The sequence below is a fragment of the Saccoglossus kowalevskii genome, chromosome 12 (assembly GCF_978046115.1).
Source record: "Saccoglossus kowalevskii chromosome 12, keSacKowa6.1, whole genome shotgun sequence".
NCBI lineage: Eukaryota > Metazoa > Hemichordata > Enteropneusta > Harrimaniidae > Saccoglossus > Saccoglossus kowalevskii.
In genome coordinates this window covers 22,689,487-22,707,589 of record NC_140652.1, presented here as the reverse complement: position 1 = coordinate 22,707,589, position 18,103 = coordinate 22,689,487, and the positions used below count along the sequence as shown (strand labels likewise).

Genomic DNA, 18,103 nt, shown 5'->3' with positions numbered 1-18,103 from the left:
CTATGTTCTGTTTTTTTTTTTGTGTCGCATTGTAAGGATTTTAGTATGATCAAATTTGCCCCAAAATCTAAATCTCCTATCCCATCCACAACTGAGGAGATAAAAAACATTGATGATATTGATGATGATAATGATGTAAGTTGAAATGTGCCCCACTTGTGATATGCTGATCTTCCTCCACCCTGGAATGGAACCATCCTAGAGTGTATATTGTTTATGGAAAACGTGTGGATTGTGCGATAATTTTTAGGGGTGTTTTTTCAACATGTGAGGATGCACAAAACAAACCCCCTCACTATTTATGCATGTGTATTGGCATGTGTTGCTTCTGCTTTTTGAGTTCAAGTTCATATGGTTTCGAATTTGACTAATTTATGCATACCTTGTTTTGACATTCATTGTATCAATTTGTGACATTTTTACTATACAAACTTTTATATTGTAATTTATTTATATGCTGTAATGTTTGTTTTTTTGTATATTCCTTTTTTTTATTTATTTTTATTTGATTTATCACACTCACTGCAGTCCATTGGGGGTACCTTGCCTGTAAGTCACAACAACCTCCTACTACTGCCCCTCCCCCTTCAAATAAACTTCAACTCTCATTCACCCTCAATCTCATATTTGCTGTGATATAAGTTTCAGTTTTGTTGTTTTCTGAGTTACAATCAGTGTTTCCTGTAGAGCCTTGTTTTCAAACAAATTTTTCAGTGAAATAGAACAAGCTTAGAAATCGCAATACATGTATTCATCAGGTTACAGGGAACACTGGTTACAACTACTGTAAAGGGATTAATTATTCACTGGGTTTTAATTTTGCTTAATTCGCTGACTGGAAAATTCGCTAAATTAAAACCCAGTGAATATGTGAAAATTGGCATAGAAAACATTATCTAAATGATAAAACTGTGAATTTAAAATCCGCTGAATATGCCTGAAATGCTAGATCTGCGAAATTCAAACCCAGTGAAAATTAGTCATTTTACAGTATGATCTATTGTAGCTGCATGAACCCAGAATGGAGTGGTCCACTAATTCCCACTGATTAGAATTAAAAAAACAGTGTTATTTCCAATTGTTATATTCACATATTTGATTTGAAATTCCCAGTGTTGATGCCACGTAAAGACATGTCCAATACCGCACTACTAACATTACCTTAATCCCACATTCTTTCTTTATCCCATCATGCACCATTATCAGGCTGTATCTAGGGTAAGATACTGTATGTCCGTCATTCACTGAGTACATTTGTAGTCATTGTCAGTGTCAGTGTTCTCCCGAGGAGGGTTCACAGGGAGGGGTAAATTTAACAAACATTACAAATTTTAGAAATAGCTAGTACTCAGAAAGTAAAAAAATCCTGTTTTTGTACAAATTTATTTCATTTCTAAACATTGAGTTGTGTGGTTTCAAAAAGAAAAGAAAAAACAATATGTAACATGAGGGCGCTGTTTCCAGTTGAGGGAGAACACTGAGTCTATTTATAGTAACAATAGAAATACATTGCACCCCATTGACATTCTATGTAAAGGTGAATATAGCCAACTTAAAATAATATAAAAACAGATTTAAGAATGAAAAATAAAAATATTACTGATATGTATAGATATAATAAATGTCAAACAAATTGAATTGGGATCTAATCCTGATATTTTAAATTATATTTAAATTAAAATGTCTATCCGGATAGAAACGTAAATCATAAAGTAACGTACATTATCATTATATCATAGAAAATCTGTCATATTTAATTGAAAACATTTTAATTAAAATTTTAAATTAATAACATCTGTAGTTACTAGTAGATCTTTCATTGCTTTTCTATCTTGGAATTCATATTCTACATGTTTTTGTTGCCAGGGTGACAAGCCAATATCTGAAGAGAAGCTGGGACGTATCGAAGAACTGATAGAACCGTGGTTCTTCTTTTGCTTGGTGTGGAGCGTTGGTGCGACTGTCGATATTGACGGCCGGATTAAGTTTAGTGAGTGGCTACGTGGAAGAATGCAGAAAGAAGGGGTGAGTGAATAGATGAGATGGGTTTAGAACCAATGTACGTGACAACTCTACCTATCTTGCAGTGAGTGTTTCATTGTATCATCTCAACTACTTGATGTCTGTTCTCATAGCCAGATCTATAAGACCTGCTTTAATACAGATTTGATGAGTAAAATGGATTTGATATTGACTAATGCTATTCAAAAAAAAAAATTGTTGGTCAAAATGTCCATGATTTTCGTATCAGTCACAGTACTGTGTTTCATAATATTCACTGCAACTCCCTATTTAAAGAACTCCAGTGAAATTCTCAGCACTATAAGATGTACAGGGTTTTCCTGTCTCTTACAAATGAAAATATGTTATACCCGGTAGTATCTCTTAATTCAAATGTTAATCACAGGAATGAACCTATTAAATTATCGAAAATACAGATTATAACATGCTAGCAACATATTTCACAGCACACTAGACTGGAATTATGTTTCTATTCACAGGTAAAGTTGGCCTTCCCAGCACACGGGACTGTATATGACTACGTACTAGATGATGCAGGTATAAGCCAGACCAGAAACAAAGAAGACGATGATGAAGATGAGGGCTCCAAGAAGGAGGTATAATGAATTAATTAAGTATACATGACACCACTGCAGTTAATTTTTAAATTTTAGTAAACATGGTAAAATTGAACACTATCTAATCTGTGAATATTTAGCAGTCCTTGCTTCATAGACTTGCTTGTAAAAATAGCTATATTAACAAACATGTACATATATGTTATACGAGTGTGTGCTGTGACTGGTTGGGATCAAACAGTTATTCAGATTCTACAACATGCATGCATGCAACTCAACTTTGCGCTTTGTCTGTGAATCCAGGAAACAGACTAGTTGTACGCATTACAAGAAAAAATGACAATGTTGTTTGCTGCTGTTGTTAAGATTCTATATATGTGTTCCTGTTAATAAAACAGTTTATGGGCAGTGGCTGTCATAGTTGATTGTGAGATAGTTCTGATCAGTGAGCAATATTTGTTATAAGATGTTTACATACTGGTTAGTAAAAAAATTAAATAAATTAGCTCACAATGTGATGACCCATAAATTACAGATTTTAGTTTCAGGACAGGTTTCACTGTATATAGGAAGACATATTCACCGCGACCACGATATGTGATGATATGCAAATCTACAGATTTCAAGCATTGAGAATATATTCCACTTTAGTAGTGCGATATTAATAAACATATTATCATTTCTTAGATTGTACCAGAAGAGTCAGGCAGTGATCCAGCAGTAGCCAAGAAAAAGCTAGGCAAGGTAGCGAACACAGTAGATAGGGAAATAATGATTGTAGTTATTACAGGGTCAGATAGGTATATGCATGTAAAGTTTTGTAGCACCATTTCTGTGTAAAAGTAGTCTCCAGATTCATTCACACATATCTAGGTAAAGTATTATTGGTTTTTATCTGTAAGACTGAATAAATTGTACACACCAGAATTTTATCATCTGAGAGTAGTGATTTAGTGTTAAACACTACCTATTGGCTGGTTTCAATGAGTGAACTTTGACACTATCAACGACTTAGTGTTAAATACTATTTATTCACTGTTGCAGGTGAAATGGTCAGGATGGATGACTGGTAAACCTGAATTTAAAATCACACCGGAGATGAAATTCTCTGATATCATTGTACCCACGGCTGACACAGTAAGGTCTGCGTACATGTTGGAAACACTACTCACTAACAAAAAAACGGTAAGTATGGTTTAAGATTGATCAATGCGATTCACAAACATAGATGGGTTTGATGTGATCGCACAGAATTTTTTGAATGAGAGCATGTTCTATTGCCCATGTATTAGCATAGGACAAACTATTTTCATGTATCTGTATGTATCCCCCATTTTATTTTATTTAATTATAGTTCCAGATATAAATATTATTTTAATAAATTCTCGTTATGATACAGTTACAGTATTGAACTGCATTCGAAATAGTTTCAGAACTTTTAGTAAGAAAAAACTAAACTGTGAGAGCCTCATGTCATTCTAAACTTTTTTTTTATTTATAATATTTTTTTTATTTTCCACACAATATTAACATAATAATTTACAGAAACAAAAGCGTACACACACACAGAAAAACTGTCATTCTTGTCTTGATCTACCGCTACACGACATGTGCTCAGTGTAATAACCATGTATGTATGTTATCTGTTACTAGGTACTTTGCGTTGGTAACACTGGTACTGGTAAGACTCTCACAATTGCTGACAAACTGCTGAGAAATATGCCCAAGGAATATGTACCAAACTTTATGTCATTCTCAGCACGTACCAGTGCTAATCAGACTCAAGATCTAATTGATGGAAAACTAGATAAACGGTACGTGTACATGTAACATTTTTATACAAATTTGGGTATGAAATTTAATACCTTCAAGTTCAAGATCTGGATTATGACTTTGATATTGTGTTAATGCAGTGGAGTCAAATTCAAATTCTGTTCTACTGAGCGTGTTACTGCACATATCTGCAATGCATTATGGGAGAGAACCTCCTATTGTATATAATGGAAAACTATTATCACAAAATTATATGTAAATTTTTTGAAATTCACAGTATTAGAATTCATATCAATAATAATATATAAGTTCCTCATGCCATGTCAAGCAAAAGTTTGAGATTTGACTAAATAATCTCACCAAAGAAACCAATGTAAACATTTTTACCATTTTCCTTGATATTTAAGACTTGTATCTAGAAAAATTCCCTGGTGACCCCATATTTTGTTTTCATTTTCGTTATCCTGATGGTATGATCTCATAACGATGAAAGTGTAGCAAACATGACATACATTTGTATAATCTTTAATTCGGCCCAAACCTCCATATTGATACATATTGATTTCTCATTCATTTTCGTCATATATCGAAGCTTTCAGCGGGCAATGCGTTAACCATAAAATTAGTGTTTCCTATTATATTGCAGTCGGAAAGGCGTATTTGGTCCTCCTCTTGGGAAATACTTTGTCTTCTTTGTGGACGACTTAAACATGCCGGCATTAGAAGTGTACGGAGCACAGCCGCCAATCGAGCTGGTCAGACAATGGGTGGACCATAAGGGATGGTATGATAGAAAGCAGATTGGTAAGTAATTAGCATTGTTAACATTTTTCCAATATGTTATTTTTATTTTAAATTGGGTAGCGAAAACAATAGAATTCATTTGTATGCATACGTTTGAAAATGTTATAAATGCGTATGAATGCATTATGGACGTCTTTCATTTGGAAAATGTGTCAAACTGACGTCACACTTAAACTCTTTTCATTGTTTACATTGGATGCAACAACTGTGTATGTGATAGAAATGGAATATAAACGGCCGTGCAGGAACAAACCTCGTAAAATACTTCCCAGTCTGTAATGATTTACCACAAATAGTAATAAAATATATAATAATACACAAATGTACAATTATCATAAGAATTCTGAAAATTCTGCGCTCAGCAAGTATCTCTGCTATGCTTTGGTTGATCTGATCACCGCACAACTTCTCTTCGTACTACATGGTATTTTCATTATAGCCTTGTGCCACCAGTATCATGATTATGGTGGTAAAACTGTTGTTGTTGTTGTCGTCTTCAGTGTTAGCATATTATCCATTGTTCACAAAACATAGCGAAACTGTAGACACCTTGTCTATGTCTTCACACTGTAACTTGTTTCATTGTAGGTGCCTTCCGTGAGTTGGTGGATATTAATTTCCTCTGCGCCATGGGTCCACCTGGTGGTGGTAGGAATCCACTGACAGCTCGGTTAGCCAGACATTTCAATTTCCTATCATTCTGCGAGATGGAAGACTCCAGTAAATTCACTATCTTCTCCACTATTCTCAGTAGCTGGCTAGGTAAGAATATCAGATGTTGCACAATTTGTTTTTTGTAATAAGTAACACATGTTCTTTGTTTTACATTCAAGCAAAAAATATGGTACAGTGATAACCATTTTTATGAGCTATTATTATGCAATTGTCTGATGAATAGATTCCAAACAGTACTATGTAATTAACATTATAAAAGAATCTAAAGGTCATACATCCTGGTACTATTGGGGGAATATATCTTTCACATACCCCCAAATGCAAGCAGCTGTCAATGAATTTCAAAAATAGTTCATTATGCCAAAAATTATGGTGTAATATTAGAAAGTATTGGCACTGTAGAACTAGAAAAAAGCCCCTCAGAAAAAAACAGGATATGTGATCTTAGGCCTATTATCATCACAACTCTTTTACCTCCAGTTCTAATACTACAATTATTTTATTATTGTGTAAAACTACCAAGTTAAACCTTTAACATTTGGTCTTTGATCTATAACCTTTGACCCAGGGCTTTTTATTTTAGATTTATATGTATCTTACTGTTAAAATTAATATAGTAGTTATTGTTCCATTTTTTTATTTATTTGTAATTGTTATTATTATTTTTTAAATGTTACTGCTCTTTTTTCCTTCCTACAGTGCAGCATTTCGGTCCAACGTTGGCGATCTCAACAAGTGACAAAGGTTACTTGATTTAAGTCTGATTCCTATTGTGTGTGTGTCAAACCACATCATTTAAATCATGTTATAAATATAAAATCTATAATTGGACTCTTCCAAGCCTAAGTGGGTTGCATGGCATCCTAACAAATCTGGGCCTGCAAGGAATATATGTCACCAAACTCCCTCCTATATTGTCAAAATCTGCATGTCAATTTTATTTTCACTTTTCCCTATTCCGTTCATTAAGTATAGTCGTTAACAGGAATTCATCATTCTTTTGATTTCACGAATGGGTGTCTAAAGTTGTGTTAAAGGTTGCATGACTTGAGCAATCATGGGGTCTTTCATGCGTATAGGCTAGATTGACCTTAAGGTCATACATCCTGGTATTTTAATCAGTGCATGTGATATGAATTATTGGAATTACTCTTTTTTTTTTAAAGAGAGCATGTTTAACTTATTAAGATTATTGATGGTTAAAATACCAGGATGCAGGATGTGTGATCTTCACAAGGTCATGGAGGTAGCCTCATCTATTGCGTTTCGTCATTCCTTGCTGTGTGGTAATTCCTACCTACAACTGTCTATGTAAAACCTTCTTTCTGTTCCTTTCCCTGCATAATACATCATAACGGGCATGTCAAATCAAAGGGTCAATTAATTTTCTCATTCTGTGCATTTTAGGCATGTGCAGCAATTAGGGGGAAATTACTAGGCTAATGGGTATTACATCACATTTGTATTGTGCCACATTTGTTAGGCTAGGGGGTACCATGCCACATTTGTTAAGCTAGGGAGTATCGTGCCACATTTTTTGTTCGATCTATACACTAAGTTACTTGTTTTTCATTGATACTAAAAAAAAGAATATTTTTAAAAAGTTGAGGACATTGATGACATACATTATTTAATAGTTAAGTTTCCTAAATCTGAAAATAAAAGACCTGGGGAGCATTATGTTTCTTAGTTCAGTGATCTAGACTATGCCTAGTAAGTTGTCCCCACTGTGTTAAATTCAATTTTCTTTGCTAACTTTTAATTTGCGTTTCTTTATTTAGAATCTTCGGCATCTGTTAAGGAGTTTGGAGAAAAAATGGTGAATGCCTCAATATTAGTGTACAACACAATTACAACACAGCTATTACCGACCCCAGCTAAAAGTCATTACACTTTCAATCTAAGGTTTGTTTTATTTCACTTTCCATGAATTGGGGTTACTATGGTAATACTTGCAAATGAACATGATTAATTCTTAATATGTGTGACGACCAATAAACAACAGGCAAAAATAGCTGTCTTTCGTGATCGTTCGTAAATTAAAGCGAGAGGGTCATCACCTGCGCATACGCGGGAATTAAGTCCCAAGTGACGATAACAACACACGCTAAAAATGCAAAGGGTAGACACTTATTTTTTAAACAATGACACGCTATGGCCATTTGACACATGTGCAGGTGACGACTCCCTCGCTTTAAATTTATGAAAAAGTGGCATAAGTTTACAAGGTTCCTAGGGAACTTGTTTGGGGCGTGGACAATTTTCTAAGAGACATAGGGAGTATTTGTACTATCTGGTATTTATTTTCAAATTGTTCTACTGCCCTAGACTATTTTGATACATCTTTTGAATGCCAACTTTTTTAACTTTAAGTAAAACAAGCAAATATTTTCCTAATTTTTGATCAAGATTTGTAGTCTATAGGAAATTATGTTCATTCTGTCTATAATTTTCCACAAAACAAAACATAACCAAAAAATACATTAAAATTGGCAAAATACTGTGCTAAAATTATGGTGAAAAAATAACAGCTCCCAACCAAATACTTGTAGATCTAAACTTTTTCGTGTTTACATAACAAGGCCTCTAGCATGAGTTGTTTCACATACAATGTCTACAAGGCTATGCCTCCATAACAATGGCTGCAGTATCTAAGCAACAGTATTCAAAATTAAGGCTGTCCCATTTATTACTTTTCAGGGATCTCTCCAAAGTATTCCAGGGTATGCTGATGGCAGATGCTAGTAAACTGGAATCAATAAATCAGTTACTACGATTATGGTACCACGAGAGTGCCCGTGTTTTCTGTGATCGTCTCATCAATAACGAAGACAGACAGTGGTTTGAAGAGCTCTTGACACAGAGAATGAGTGATGACTTCAATACAAAATTTGAAGATGTAGTCGTGCGAAGTCCGTTACTGTACGGTGATTTTATGGTTCCAAACTCAGAAAATAAAAACTACCAAGAAATTGATGACATTCCTAAGGTAAGAGAAAAGCTGTTGTATTTTTCATTTTTTTGGGTCACACAGTACTCGTTCAAATTTCTGATGTTGATGCTTAGTCAAGCAATCAAATGAAAATTTTTGTATTGCCAATGGGAGGCAATTTCCTCCATAATTTTTTTCTGCATGATTTGACCTACAATAATGTCTTTTGATCTGAAAGGTCTGTGGTCAATGATTTTGATGAAAAAGCATCAAGATTTTATTTTTAAAAAATCAGTGAAGGAAGAAGTATTTAACATCTTTTACGGTTGTCAACAGGTCATGTCAAAACATAGTTTACCCATTCATGTCTTTATCTTATTTAAGTTAGTCATAATTGACACTAATTATTCGAAAAAGTAAAACAATGTTCAATAACTGGGTTTCATATTTTCACACTCCAATTTGGGGTGTTTCAGGGGAGGGAGGGTGTTAAGTTGATCTTGATAAAAATTCCTCATGCTGACTAAGCTGGGCAGTACCGTAAAATCTGTATTAGAAGCCGCATCTCTAATAGAAGTCGCACCCAATCTTTTTGAATAATTGAGAATCAAAAATTCATTATTTCTCATAAGTGTAGATGCTCTAATAGAAGCCGCATCCTCTCTGTTGCATTCTACCATTGTAATAGAAGTCGCGGCTTCTAATACAGATTTTACAGTACTGTAAAATACTTTATTTTCACTTGCAATTAATTTTCGCTATTTTCTCTGAAGGAATGATTTAGTGAAAATAAAATACCTTTTTCTTATATTTTACATTAAATTCATCAAAAATCAGTGAAAATAAATTCCGTACAAAACACTGAAAAAGTCTTTTCAGCGAAAATTAATTCCAGCTAAAATAAAGGATTTTACAGTAGTCTGTTGAGTACAGTAAATACATGTACATACACATTTTCTTAATACTTGATCCAGTATGGCCATTTTAGTGCCCAAAATGTGTTATTCGAATGTATCATGAAATGTTTATTATACATTTTGTTTGAAAATACAATACATCCTTGTAATATTGTTCCATCATTTGATTATAAATGGCTGACGAGTGACCATCTTGTTTTAAATATTACATCATAATGTTATTTGTATTTCATAGATGACAAGAATCTTAGAAGAATACTTAGAAGACTACAACCAGATCACAACAGCTCCGATGAAACTGGTATTATTCGAAGACGCTACCAGACATGTGACTCGTATTTCTAGAATTATTCGGCAGCCGCTAGGAAATGCCTTACTGCTAGGTGTAGGAGGTAGTGGAAGGCAGAGTTTAACCAGACTGGCTACTCATATGTAAGTTTAACATTGTACCGAGATATATGACCAGTCTTACTGATAGTCTATGCAAGGTTTTAAAGTCTTGCCTCTTGACTTGGCTGATATTATAATAATAATTGTTTTTCTCATACCAGGGCTGAGTACGATTGTTTCCAAATTGAACTGTCAAAGAATTATGGAGTGCCTGAATGGAGAGAAGATCTGAAGAATATTATGTTGAAAGCTGGCTTAGAAAACAAACAGATTGTTTTCCTTTTCTGTGACACTCAGGTGAGTACAGTACATTCAGGATGCATGCAAATGAGCTCATTAGTATGCATCATATTCAAACTGAATTCCCACAGCTATATCAGATGAAGAGTTTTTTTAGCGACTAATATATGAACTGTGAATAACACTCTATTGGTCATTACGCTTTATGCAAGCACAGTGATTGGTTGGTGAGAACCAGTTCTTAGCACACTTAGGGGTGATCTCATATTCAAACATGCGGGTCAAACCTATGAAAACCCAAACCGCCCTAAATCGCCCGAACAAAACCCAGTTTTTCGGTTTGGAAGTTTAAACAATAGACAGTGCGGTTCAGGACGACCGCACGAATTTGCATAAAACTGCGGTTCGAACCGATCTCATTCACACCTCATTCAAGCTGTTGTTTATTTTTAGGATTGTCAGAGTTTACATTGCTTTTTGAAGACTAGATAGTTGTCTCTAAAATGTGTCGATTTATTGGTGTACAGTAGTCATTTTACCGTGTGTCTTGCCTAAAAAAAACATGCTTTCATACATCAGTGAACAGCGTGCTGAATAAATTGTTTTGTTTTGATAAACTGTTATGCTCGAGTCGCAAATTGAGCAGAGGATGTGAATCAGACTTTTCATTGGGCTGGACTTTTGATATGTGTTTCTGACAGCTAATAAGTATCAGAAGACGAACATTTGTTGATACAAAGTTGCACTTGAGACTTACGCTACAGCCTTTGCTACTGTTGCGCGTTAAATTTTCAAACAATTCTTTCAGGAGTGCGTCATCGCAAAATCCGGAAAAATAAATGCAGCGTACGCCATGAAAATTTATTTTGATTTGCTGCATATCGGTTATTTGCAGTTTTTCTTATTCAATTGCCAGTGACACGAAGTATCAAAACAGAAAATTAAATTAAATGGACTCACGCTGATTATTTAAGGCTATTCATCTGCAGACGAGACTGCTTATAAAAAACGAACTCTGACCTCTGAAAATACCTTATTCATAGAGTGCCTTGTACCTAAGACCGTCGCCCAGGGCGACACAGTGCACGTTGCAATATCGCAATCGATGCATGCTGGGTGACAAGGAGAAATTCTGATTGAGGTAACCAAGATGGCTGCGTTGAGTGCGTGATTTTCTGCGGTGAATTTAAAAACAACACCTCGCTGCCTACTTCGCCCACAGTCCCTCAAAGCACTGTACTTCGATGTATTTTCTAAAATAATCGTTTATTTTTAATTAACCGGGGGTTCGAAATGTGTGCATTTTGTCACAGAAAAGTAAGATATCGACAGCGGTAAATACCTGTAATTTCCCCGCAATGCCGTCAGCTGACAATGTTACAGTGGTCGTAGCGCCGGAGTCGTAGCGTTAGCCCCGACTTTAGTTTTCACACAGTGATAGAGGGACTGTGGTTTTCAGATGCCTTCGTAAAAAACAATGTTGCCATTATCGATTTAATATCATATCATCATATTTTGATAACTCGCAGTCTCACAGACTTTACAAACTTAACCAAAAAATGTGTTCTATGAATATATGAACTGACATGGGCACAAAACTGACCGTACTTATTGCGGACAAAATGTACCAGTTCACTTAATGGATAAACATATTTTACTGACTATGCCAAATATATATAACGTAAGTAATTTATCCTAAGAAGCTGCTCATTAAAATTCTAGTGCATTTTTTCCCTGTTCTGTTTCAAACATTAATTCACGATATATATCACAATAGAGAGGGTCTATGGTATCACTTGATTCACATTCAATGACAAAATATAACAAACCATCACGTCTGTAATTAATTCCAGATAAATTGAATAACAATTGTATTTGGTACAAACCAAAATGTAAGTTGTGGGAAACTGATTATTATTACCAATCACAGAAATAAATAAATATACTTTTCATCACACTTATAAATGACATGATGTAAATAGATTTGTGAAACAAATGCAAGTTTGTTATTATTAGCATTTACATGTACAAGACTTGCAAAGAAAAAAAATCGCTGCTGTAATTCTTAACACTTCAAAATATAACACTCAGTATGAACATGGAAGTCCATAGTATACATCTTATTTTTTTCCCAACTGAAACCAGGCTGAAACAGTATTGTAAGAAAAACGTACGTTTCCCTGCTTTCAGCGGGGGAGTTAATGGGCAGTTAATCCGGAGGTTAGGTTCAAACCTACTACTAATTTGCATATTGTAGGTCTAGTAGGTCTGATTAGGGCTAGCAAGGGCAGACTGGGTTAACCCAAGTTTGACCCAGGTGTTTGAATATGAGATCACCCCTTATACATTTGTCACCGTAACGCCATAAGTTACAGTGTGCCGTAATCTGCAGTATTTTACAAGGTGTTTTCATCCTACCATATAAGGAAATGCAAATTCCAAATATAGAATGTTTACGTGCATAAGCGTCCTCTAATAATAAAAACACACTCAGACAGTATGCCACGCATTGACCTCCACTGTGCGTCAGTCTTTACTCCTGCTGTTTTCATGCATACTTTGAGGTATTCTCATAATAACCTCACATTATGGGCAACCATGTCCACAGCAGATCACGAGCTAGTGCTGATCAGTGAAGAATATTCATTATCAGATATTCACACACTGGTTGGCGAAAATGTAAATAAACGACGTCACATTGCGACATTCTATGGAGCATACCTGTGGAATCATCTTTATTTAATGGTTGTATTTTGCGCAGTTTACGCGTATGACAAACAAAACATTGCTTAAGGTAGAAGCCTAGTCATAATTTTTGACAAAATTGGACATAAATCACATGACAATGTTTATTAGTTTATTATGTACAATCATGAAGCTAATGTCTCATGGTACAATGAAATAGCATTATTTTGTGTGTTACAGTTAATCTTTTTGAGAAATATGTCTTAAAATATCTTGAAAATTGCTATTTTTAGAACATTTCCATAAAACACAACTTTAAAGAAAAATTGCATTTTTTAACACTTTTTAAAACCCAGATTTTTTAAATAATTCAGAACAACAAAAAGTACTCCATCATTAACAATATATGATGTCACCAGGTTAGATTTTGAGATATTGCATGATATCTCTGCCATAGAAACCTGTGGTAAAAGTGTTATAATAGTGTCAAAATGGCTACTTTCTACTAAAATACAACCATCAGTTTCTCGACAAAAAGGCTGGTGTGACCCAACATTCTTATGTAGCCTTGGAGTACAGTTTATTGCAAAATGAATAAATTCTAGGTGTTTTAATTCATGAGTAGGCTTCTATCTTAACTTCGATTTGGTTGAATTAGCAGTGATCATACATTTTCATCAGTATACAATTTCAATATTTTTACATTTTTTTTTTCAGATCAAAGCTGAATCTTTCCTGGAAGACATCAACAATATATTGAACGCTGGTGATGTTCCTAATATTTATAGTTTTGATGAGTTAGATCAGATTTATAACGGTATGAAACCAGTGGTAGTTGACGCTGGTCAACAACCGACCAAAGCTAACCTCTACTCAGCATACACCAAGAGAGTCAAAATGAACATCCATACTGTGCTATGTATGAGGTAAGTGATCAATAACTATTACTGTAAATTGACAAGTTTGGGAAATTTAATTTTCTTTCATATTCTTTTTATTTTATGTTTTTTTGGCAAGTACTACGTCACTTCTATTACTGTGGGTCCTTTATGTATGGTAGAAATGTGAAAAAAAGATAAAAAAAGACTACAGTCAAACCTGTGCATAGTATGGATGGTCTTTTTATGGAGATTTGATTTTTTTTTTATGGATTGCCTTTAACATAATTTTTGTCCGGAAAATAATGAAATGGTACTGCTGCAACAAAAAACACATTTATTTGAGTTGACCAAAAACGAATTAATTTGACTTGAGAAGATTTTATAGAATTCTAATTGTGGTCAAAATTGAATCTGATAACATTATACAAGGTTGCTCATACATATTTCATCAGGTTCAGTTTGACAAAGGTGTGGGTTCTGTCCATGTGTCTGTCTATTTTTTATGGGTACTCATTACTAGCTTGATTTTCTCTGCATGACAATTAGTGTGCTATCGTAAGTTGAATTTATTATAATTATGGATACTGTGGTCATGTTGCAAGAAACTCAGCCCGAAGAGAATTATAATGTTAATCTTCATAACATCAGAGATATAATTTTTCTCTTTTCTTATTTCTAGTCCAATTGGTGAGATATTCCGTGCCCGTCTACGTCAGTTTCCGTCTCTTGTTAATTGTTGCACCATTGATTGGTTCAGTGAGTGGCCGGATGAGGCATTGCAATCCGTGGCTAAGACATTCCTCTCTGAGATTGTGGACTTGGAACAAGGTGATGATGATGAAGCTACAGCTAAGCTGATAAATGGATTGGTGAGTACAGTGTACCTTAGTTGTCTTTCCTTAGTATGATGTGATGAACCCACAAAAAATGCAAAAAAAAAAACATTTACTGTATTAACCCGTTGGGTACCAAATTAAAGTCAACTTTTGCCATCTTTCACATAATAAAACCCAATTTTTGATCAAAAATTGTAAACAATAGGAAATTATCTCCGTTTGGTCCAAAATTATCAAAATAATAGATATCAAGCGGCAAAATATTTCACCAAAATTTGAGACAACTGAATTATGACTTGCAGGAGAAAATTTTCATAAATTTCACAAACCTTGGTGTTTAGTATCGTTTTAGTGAAGATTTTATCGGAATATATATATCTTTTTCAGCATTAGACTTTCTCGCGCAAATTTTTCTGCACTTTTTTCTTATATTCTTCAATTGTTCTGGAAATGAACCGAAGTTTTGGAGCTAACAGACAAAATTTGAGTCAATATTCAGTTTTTACTCAAAAGATTTGGGCTATTTTTGTCCCAATCTTCTGAAGGAAAGTGGAGACTATAAACAGAGCTATTTTGTGAATTTGTAATGAAAAGAGGGAACTGGTGGTGAAGAGGTTAAGAGAGAGAGTTGCAGTCACAACATTTTGACCCCCCAATGATGTTGACAACCCATCATATCATGAAAAAATTAAACAAGATTACATTGTTATTAAAATCAACCTACAGTGGAACACTTGCAATTCATTTTTGCTGTTTTCATTGAAGAAATAAATCAGTGCAAATAAAATAAATGAAGATGTGTTGTTCCATATTTTTTGTATGCAATACAATGAGAGTACCGGTATGTGAAAATAAACGCCACTCAACACATGTTAATAGTTTGTTGTATTTCATTACAGGTACACATGTGTGTAGAGGTTCATCAATCCGTGACAAAGAAAGCGAAACTATTCCTCGCTGAGTTATCCCGTCATGTGTACATCACACCAACTGCTTATTTAGAACTACTCGGGATCTTCTCGAAGCTGATCGGTATGAAGAAGACTGAGCTGAAAACTGCTAAGAACAGAATGAAGACTGGTCTGGACAAGGTACGTTTTCATTTCTATGGTTTTCAGTTTCTACCTTCTTGGAGATTTTTGAAAGCTGGATATAGAATTAGATATCTGTAATGCAGTAGAATATCTTCAAGCTCGCTATTCATCAACAGCCAATCTGAAAACAGATGTATGCATGAAACTGGGAAAGAATTTGTAAGGCATTCTCTGATTGGCTGAGGCTTATCTATTTAATACTGTCTCAGTTTAGACTGACTTTTACATTTAAATATTAATAGTTTTTTGGGGTGCTTTTATGATTCGATCAAATTCATGCTGAATCATCTGAAAACTATTAGTTCAACTCAACTTGATTATTTGTATTTTGTTTGTGTAGTTGTTAAATACAGCTGAGGAAGTTGACAAACTTCAAAAAGAACTGGAGACTATGAAACCTATGTTAGAAGAGGCTGCTAGAGAGACTGAACTCACCATAGAAAAGATTGCTAAGGACACAGTAAGTATGAATATTCACTAACCTAAAGGTTCCATACAACTTTTTGAGTATGATAGGGATTCCGCTATGATTTAGGCTCACTTAGGCTGCTCAGTGAGTGGACAGCTGCCACAGACAGTGACACAAATAACTGATTATACTGTAAAACCATTCATTTTCACTGGGGTTCAAGTTTTTGCCAGAGAAACAATGCTTTCTATTGTAATTTGACATGTTCGTAAGAATTCAACTTAGCGAAATTAAAACCCAGTGAATAATTAATGCATTTACAGTATTTTACTACATTAAAGCACTAAGTATCGCTTCACTATATAAAATGAACGTCTATCACCTTTGTAAATCTTAATAATTTAGGCTTTTTATATTAAAATGGTGTAAACATTTGAACATGATGGAAGTCTGAATACAGAGAATAAATTTATTACTACTGCATAGCCATGAAAAGTTGATAGAAAGTTTGCAAGGACCGTTTGAGATGATAATTGTTCTTAGCCTTGGTGTGTATAGTTTTGATGTATTATTAACATCATTACAATATTTTACAAAAAACAATGTATCAAATACGATCTGGTCCAATGTATCATCATGGTACCCCAGTCACCGTCTTTCTGTTGAAGTTGAAATTGAGAAATTTCATCACAACTTTTACCTATGTCAATATGGCGTATTAACGTGCATGTTTCATAAAAATTAATAAGCTACGGGGTTACAATTTATAATATCAAGGTGGTGAGAATGCGAATTTGATGTAATTACTGAATGTCATAATTTCAAAATTCAAATTTAAAATCAAACAACTACAGAAAGACAAGATGTGGGTCATCATTTTGAAAATATGATATATAAAATTGTGAAATAATGAACAACAACTTGTGCTGTCATTGTAGATTGTGGCTGAGGAAACAAAGAACGTTGTCGAGAAAGAAGAACACGAAGCAGCTGGTAAAGCCAGAGAAACCAAAGCCATTGCTGATGATGCACAGAGGGATTTGGATGAAGCACTTCCAGCACTGGATGCTGCATTGGCCAGTCTCAAGTCATTGAATAAGAATGATGTTATTGAGGTAAGTCATTGAATGAATTGCCTGTACTAGGTGATACATTGATCAGTCATGATCAGTCATTGAAAACGAATTATCTCACTTAAGTCATTGAATGAATTGCCTGTACTAGGTGATACATTGATCAGTCATGATCAGTCATTGAAAACGAATTATCTCACTTAAGTCATTGAATGAATTGCCTGTACTAGGTGATACATTGATCAGTCATGATCAGTCATTGAAAACGAATTATCTCACTTAAGTCATTGAATGAATTGCCTGTACTAGGTGATACATTGATCAGTCATGATCAGTCATTGAAAACGAATTATCTCACTTAAGTCATTGAATGAAAAAGATGTCCCATTACTATTTGATATGTTTTCTTTCTTATGTCATTGAATAAGAATGTCATTGAGGTAAACCATTGAATGAAATACCTAATACTGGCTGGCTTCACTTGCCAGTCCTGATTAGTCATTGAATAATTTTGTAAGTCAATAAATGAAACAGCTGTTATGCTAACTATCTGTATGTTGCCAGCTCATTGATGTAAGTCATTGAATGAACATGCAATTACATTACAAGTCAATGAATAATATGATTTGATTATGACATTGGTTCCATCAGATACATGTATATAAAATTCAAGTTGGTTGGGTTTGTTAATTGGTACCTCGTGTACAAAACTGGAAATACATTTACAAAATTAACTACAGTAGTAGAAGTATTTGTGGGACACTTAATTTCAAGACCATTATATCAATGCAGCAAACTGCTTTGTAAAATATGAG

The 18,103-nt window shown here is 34.3% G+C and overlaps 1 protein-coding gene across 1 annotated transcript in view; it reads left to right on the top strand.

Moving 5' to 3' along the window:
• The window catches only part of LOC100377990 (dynein axonemal heavy chain 1-like), an 87,086-nt gene that overhangs the window by 40,054 nt on the left and 28,929 nt on the right, over positions 1-18,103 (top strand). The window contains exons 35-49 of the mRNA XM_085506509.1: positions 1,867-2,025; positions 2,502-2,618; positions 3,624-3,764; positions 4,233-4,393; positions 4,999-5,156; positions 5,745-5,918; positions 7,613-7,736; positions 8,532-8,820; positions 9,916-10,112; positions 10,232-10,367; positions 13,713-13,921; positions 14,556-14,745; positions 15,612-15,803; positions 16,147-16,266; positions 17,154-17,330. Of these exons, the coding sequence (XP_085362635.1) occupies positions 1,867-2,025; positions 2,502-2,618; positions 3,624-3,764; positions 4,233-4,393; positions 4,999-5,156; positions 5,745-5,918; positions 7,613-7,736; positions 8,532-8,820; positions 9,916-10,112; positions 10,232-10,367; positions 13,713-13,921; positions 14,556-14,745; positions 15,612-15,803; positions 16,147-16,266; positions 17,154-17,330 (2,544 nt within the window). The remainder of the gene's footprint in view (positions 1-1,866; positions 2,026-2,501; positions 2,619-3,623; positions 3,765-4,232; positions 4,394-4,998; positions 5,157-5,744; positions 5,919-7,612; positions 7,737-8,531; positions 8,821-9,915; positions 10,113-10,231; positions 10,368-13,712; positions 13,922-14,555; positions 14,746-15,611; positions 15,804-16,146; positions 16,267-17,153; positions 17,331-18,103) is intronic.